This window comes from Atractosteus spatula, chromosome 1 (genome assembly GCF_055471065.1).
Source record: "Atractosteus spatula isolate fAtrSpa1 chromosome 1, fAtrSpa1.hap1, whole genome shotgun sequence".
In the NCBI taxonomy this organism is placed as follows: Eukaryota; Metazoa; Chordata; class Actinopteri; order Semionotiformes; family Lepisosteidae; genus Atractosteus; species Atractosteus spatula.
Window position 1 is genome coordinate 45,877,525 of NC_142706.1, and position 6,667 is coordinate 45,884,191.

The 6,667-nt window shown below is 37.7% G+C and overlaps 1 protein-coding gene across 1 annotated transcript; it reads right to left on the reverse strand.

Moving 5' to 3' along the window:
- Positions 1–329: 329 nt before the first annotated feature.
- Positions 330–6,271, reverse strand: tmem129 (transmembrane protein 129, E3 ubiquitin protein ligase). Its single transcript, XM_088922446.1, has 4 exons — positions 6,025–6,271; positions 4,847–5,321; positions 2,984–3,143; positions 330–2,123 (listed from the first exon to the last, which is right to left on the reverse strand). The coding sequence occupies exons 1-4, from the start codon at positions 6,227–6,229 to the stop codon at positions 1,875–1,877; spliced, it is 1,089 nt and encodes a 362-aa protein (XP_088778572.1). The 5' UTR covers positions 6,230–6,271; the 3' UTR covers positions 330–1,874.
- Between the last annotated feature and the right edge of the window lie 396 nt (positions 6,272–6,667).

Genomic DNA, 6,667 nt, shown 5'->3' on the forward strand with positions numbered 1-6,667 from the left:
TAACATAGAACTTACTCTGTAAATGGTAACAGCCCAAGAACATATAAGAAACATGAATTAAAAACAAAAAACCTATTTGAAATTACTCCAAACAGAAAAATTGTATGTACTGTATATTGTTAATATATTTGTCAACCATCTGAAACGGTCCCAATACTATGATTATTGTGCAGGCTATGCCATGTCTGATGCATACTGTTATCTATTATCAGAAACACCTGCTACTAAGGATATTGGCTGATGTTATAAGTTTTTTTATAATATGAGCACAGAAAAGAATTAAAGCATCATACCTGAATAGAAAAAACATAGATTACATGCTGACAACATTTGTAAAAAGTCCTTTATTAGCATTCATTTTCAGAATCGGTGACCAGTGACGTGCTATTAAGAAAGTTATTGCATGCCTCATTAACACCATTGCTTCTGACACAGAAGTGGCTATTTTAGAGTACAAATCTTTCACTGGTGACCAGCAGGACTCAAATCCTTGTCTATACAGATTATTTTCACTTTGAGGAGTTAAAAAGCTGCTGTGAAAGGTTCTCACAGGATCTGCAGACGAGGGGCTTGAATTTGTATCAGTTCTCTTCTGAAACTTAGTGCTTGTGTATTCCAGTTATGGGAAGAAAAACATATTATTACAATGACCTTTTCAGTTAATTAGAACCAATAAAGAACTGAAATTTCTTTCCTTTCACTTGTCACACAAATAGGTTTTTGAATTCTTTAAAGATGCAATTAATGGACACTCCTCTGATTAAGGTGCTTAACAATCAGAAAAAAGAGAACTGGCACAGTTAAGAATAACAGTCAAAATTATTTCATGCACAGTCACAGTCACAGTCACAGTCACAGTGACCATGATGTGTTATGGAAATAGAACTTGGAATAGAATTCAGTCAGCTACTATACATTTACATGCAACCTGGACTCCACTTTCATCGTGAGTAGCTATTCCATGCCATGTAAACAAGGCATTACAAATAAATCCAGATGTTTTGTGAGAAACTGTTATTGAATATGTGATAATGAATAACACCTTTGTATTCAGGAAACTACTGAAATACTAGACCTTCTAGATACCTTATTTACAATGCCAGTATTTTTAACCTAAGTAATCAAACAAAAAAAATATAATGGAAATACTGGGACTTTAATGCAGTACGGTTACCAAAAAATGGGGTCATTCCCCAATTACTAGTTTTCTTTGTCAATGAAGTAGAATGCAAAGCATTACATTAAGAAACTTAACATATATTGTATCTAGAGGTGCATATTTTAAAATTTTCACAACAGATTTTTTGCAAGATTTTTCTATTGATGTGCATATTTGTGAATTCATCTTTCTAATATGAAATAAACCATGTAAATCTGGACTTATTTGGAATAGCTATTCCTACTATCTTGTAAACACAGATTTCAGAATATTGTCTGCATGTAAATATGAAGTGACTTCATGTACCATTTCAGGGGTTATATTAGGAGCCAAGAAAGTAAATTCTGTAGTAAGTTCTGGAATTTTAAAATAGAGAATATGGAGAACAAAAGGGCATGGTCACATTTTTCTACAGGAATAGGACTATTATTCTTCCTTTCTAATTTTACAGGATTGTTTCTTATTTGTATACTTACATATTCTATCATTATATAAATGATTTGTTCTAGCTGAAGTGAAGTGAAGGCAATATATTGCCTTATGAAGTGAAACCTCTCAGGTGAGATTTCAGTAGAATGGAAGACGATAAGCTACAGTATAAGGAAAGGGGGAATTTGATATGAATTCCTCTTAGCCCTCAAATGTAGTTTGAAGAGCATCGTGATGCTGCGAATTTCCAGAAGTGGTTCCAGAAGTGGAACAGAGGTATTTTTCTTTAACGCACTACACAACAGTCCAGGATACAGAACCTGGCCCTGCAGGTGGGACAGGGAACTCTGCTGGAGAGCCAGGTCTCTGGGTGCTGCTGGTCCTGGCGACTGGCAAACCACTTGCCCAGACATGTTAAACACCACATAGGTCGACAGTAGCACTGCTGGCACGCTCCATCACTGTTGTCTTGGCACAGTTTCACCAGTTTCATGTTGGCTGTTACCTGCATGCAACCAATACATGGATCTAGATCCTGTCAAAGGAAATGACCAGATACTGTATTAAGTCCCAAATGGGGTAACTCTGATACAACCGCAACAAATCTCAAAGGTCAGAGCTGTGTATCACATGTTATCAATCTGTAGACAGATATTTTATCTAGGAGAGTGTCAACACAAATATTTGTCATGCCAGGTAACACGTAAACCATTAAACAAATATTAATTCATTTACGAAAGACATAAAATTGTGAATTGGCTTTTCCTTGAAAATCTTAGGGCTGTTGACAAAGCACACTAAGATGATGCCAAATACAGTGGAGTTTCATGTACTGCAGACAGTTCACTAATCGTGATTTCTTCTCAACATACAGCTGTAACATGAATGTTTTCATCTTTTTACACTACAAATTTCAGTATGTTCTTACAAAACTATAAAAAGAAATATAAAATTCACATAAAGTAATCAGATATGAATATGACACAGGTCTTTAGGGTGCAAACACATTCTCTGATTAAGTTAATCTTTTGGAGTTTAATTAGTTAAGAAAATGACCACTGTACTGACAGTTTATCACCACCTACTGGATATTTGTGGGATAGAATTTTGTTTCTTTCTATCTGGATAAGCAAAGATGGAGTTTGCAACACACTAGCAACCTATTAAATAATCAGATGTATTTACTGTTTATGAAGCATTTCTAATTCTCGTGGAACATTTTGTGCACTGTGTGGTACTAATGAAACAGTATTTCACACTGTCTTGAAATATCACGGGTGTGATACAAAGAACAGCAAATTTAAGAATATTAAAGGAAAAAAAACAATAACCAGAGCTTTCAATTGACCAGGCAAAATAAAAAGCCAGCAGAGTCTGTGCCCTGCAGCGTCTTACCTGGTTACTGGGAAGCGAGTAGCTCTCGTTCACTTCCACGTGGGATTTAAATGTCTCCAGAAAGAGGTCACTGAGGGTCTGGTGGATCACAACATTGGCTGCATTACGAATAGGAGCGTGAAGCTTTTCCCTCAACTCACCGTACTCCGCAGAATTCAACCTGGAAAATTAAATCAATTATTAAAAATATGAAATACAGACATTACTCATTCAGGTTAGAAAGAAATCACGATTTCAACTCTTTCCCCAGCTGGGACTGTCAGTTCTATACTTGTATATCTATTTATGTCCAGCACATGTTGTGGGATCTCGAAAATAATCAATGGTTCATGGAAAAGTAAATTTCCACTCTTTCAACAAATAATATAAACCGCGGAAGCAGAAACAGCCATTTTATCCCTGTAAAATTCCAGTAAAAAAGAATTGTTCCAAGATCTAGAAAAAAAAAATTAGAAACTTTTCACAAATAACCAGTACAAATGTCTAAGTTAAAGTAGGAGTTTCAACTTCTTCTCCGACTGAAATACTTAAATGTATCCATGGATGTCCACTGTGTCCTTGGAATCTGGCAGGGTCAATACAAATACTGATACTCTATCAAATAGATTATCTTATTAAATACATTTAACAAGATCTCAAAGAGCTGTACAATAAAAAGTATAAACAAAAGAAGGGGACCTAACACATCTAAACACAACTGACAGTGCAGGTTATAATTAATCTATTTTGCTCCTTGCTGATCTATCGCTATCTAATCTGTCTTTGCTACTTTCTCTCTCTCCCCCACACCTGAAGAAGGCTGCACAGCCGAAAAGACTGCGGTTCTTTTCCTTTCCTTTCAGCATGGAATGAACCTTCACCTGTTGCTACGCAGCCTACGCATGCTGACGCAGCTACGTACTCGATAGTGTATTTGATTTTATTTTATTTTCACCACGGAATTAACCTGTGTTTGTCCCTTCCTGCCCACACACTGACACAGCTCCCTTCTATCCTTTTTAGCCAATGCTGTTCTAGGGTCTTGAAACTATCTGAACAGAGCCAGTGCTCATGTCAATGTCACAGTCCGTGCTCACGGCAAGCCTCGTTAAGCAGATGACCACAAAGTACGCTCTGCACTTTTTGTCTTGGATGTTTCCAATAGAAAACACCGTATTTAACAAGCTGAGTTAATACTGGAGACTGTGCTGCACTGTAAGTGTTCTAGTGCGTCATGGAATGAGCCAACTGGAATAAAACCACTGAAAACCCTCAAGTTCAAATAGAAACCAATTTTCCTTCGGCCTCGGTGTCCAATTTTTTATTACCCTTCACTAGAATTAAAGAGCACTGGTGTCTTTGAACCTTTTGGCTGTGTGTTAATTGGTCTGGACTCGCTTATTATAAAGATCCGGTTATGACACGCCCAAACTGGTTGTCAGACAACCCCCTTGCTAAAATGCAGTTTTTTAGCTTTAGCAGCATTTAAGTAAATTATGTAGATTCTAAACAAGACGTCCTTGAAAACATCATGAAAGATCAGACACCGAATCACAAAGAATACTTTTACAGACACTATAAATCTGTGTAACAGTACATCATGCGAGTCAGAACTTTTTATTCTTTAATAATTTTATTAAATAATTTTATTCGCAGGTTTGCGAAATACCCTGACTCTATGTGCCCTGTCTCTATGTACTAGATAACTAGATCAGTGGCTGTTTAAAACCTCATCTAAGACCCAAGTTTTTTCCTTTACTTTACTTTAAAGGTACTTTAATACATAGCCTTTACTAAATTAAAGTAAATTCTTAATACTTCTTCAAAGTATTCTGTGATTGCTGTGATGAAAGGCACTATATACTGTAGAGACTAGACTGTCACCTGATATCAAAGGGCTTCACACGGGGATTCACACTAGCCACAGAGATGGTGAGCATCTGCACTGGTGTGTTGGAGTCTGGGGACAGCTCGTGTTGCTTGGACTCAGTGACTGTCAGGTGGATGTCTTGTTGTAGGGCAATGTGGACGCGATAGGTTGTGACCTTCATCACCCAGGTGTCAGTGACGATCACCCTGGCTCCCGGATCGCCGGTCGCAAACTTGTCTATGCGGCGGAACTCCGTGTTGATAGAGGAAGCCACAGCCCTCCAGCTGGACTGAGGCAGGGCGTGGGCGGCCAGCGCCTTGGATATTGGGTGGTTGCCCCACCGATTTCTTGACCAGTAAAACACGAGCATGCCGCTTATCACCGGCAGGGATAGTGCGGCGGCGAAGTAGATCCTCCACTCTTCGCTCGCCTGGTGAACTCGCCACAGATTCTTATCCGCCGCTGCCAAGCACATGCCTAAGTAATAACCTGGGGGGGAAAAATAGTGTATGACTTCACGTCCATGTTTTCACATTAACTGTATTGAATAAATATGAAATATTATTTTTTAAAGCAAAACTACGTGGCCATTATAAAACAACGTTCGGAGATTACACATTTCAGTGGAGAGGGATTCATTTTAAGCGCTTTCACCATTAAATATGGATGAATTGCAGAGTGCCAGCGCTTTCACCTGATGAAACTCGGAAAGAAGTATGTTCTGCGCCAGGGCCTCTGTTAAGACAGACGGTCAAAAGCTGTTTCCCTACACACTGCCTATTCTGGAGCCGTATGCTCTGATGCAAATATAAGGGACGTTTCAGTTTCAGATTTAAGAAGTCGTGTTTCACGGCTTTCTCAGTATTCAGGGATGCGATTTAGTTTTTGATAACATTTTCAACACTGTTTCCGAGTCTTGTTTCATTCTGGTAGAAGCTAATGCGTAAATTACAGTTCGTAGATTTAAAGTGATACAATTAAATAAAAACCTCGAAAAACTAACAGACAAGATGAGGTAATTAAAATGGAGATTATTTTTCCTTAAAAGCTCATTCTTTGATCTTTCATTTCGTAGCAAATAGAAATTTCTCTGTTTCTCAACTGTCTATATGAAATTTAAACAAATAAAAAGCCAACTAAGGTTTCCAATTTGTGATGTTTTTCTATTAGCAAATATCCAAATTTCACTTACCAAGTGGCAACACGGAATGAACTAGGATTGTAACACTAGTTCTCCTAATGTGATATTGAACGAACCCTAGATCTTCGCTCCCAAGACACCCCGAAAAAATGTTTTGCACTGTTACTCCCGCCGATCGGAATTCATTTGGAGTGAAGACAAAGCAAACTACAAACACAACATATGCCAAACTAAATGTAACTTCAGGATGCTCCATGTTTACAAGAAGCCACTACATACACCACTGCCACAGACTTCCTGTGTCAGCAGGGAATTGTGGGATTTGTAGTTCTCAGTTGTATAATTTGTGTAAAGCTTAAGAGGATTTAGAAAGATAGCTACTTTATTGATCCCGTGAGGGAAATTGCAGTGCAACAGCAGCTTAACACACACAACACAGCCACAGTGTAACGAATTATATAATAATAGTACAATACATACAATACAATACAAGAGTTACTCACAGTCCGGACACACAAGAACAAACTAGAACAGAACAGTACACAGAAAATCGTATCACACATATGAATATAAATATAGATGTAGCTATAGATATAAATATAAATGTATTGCACAGGTCCCTGGCATATATTGCACAAAAAGTAGTTGTAAACGGGAAAAAGAAAAAGAAAGAGAACAGATGTAGCAGTAGATG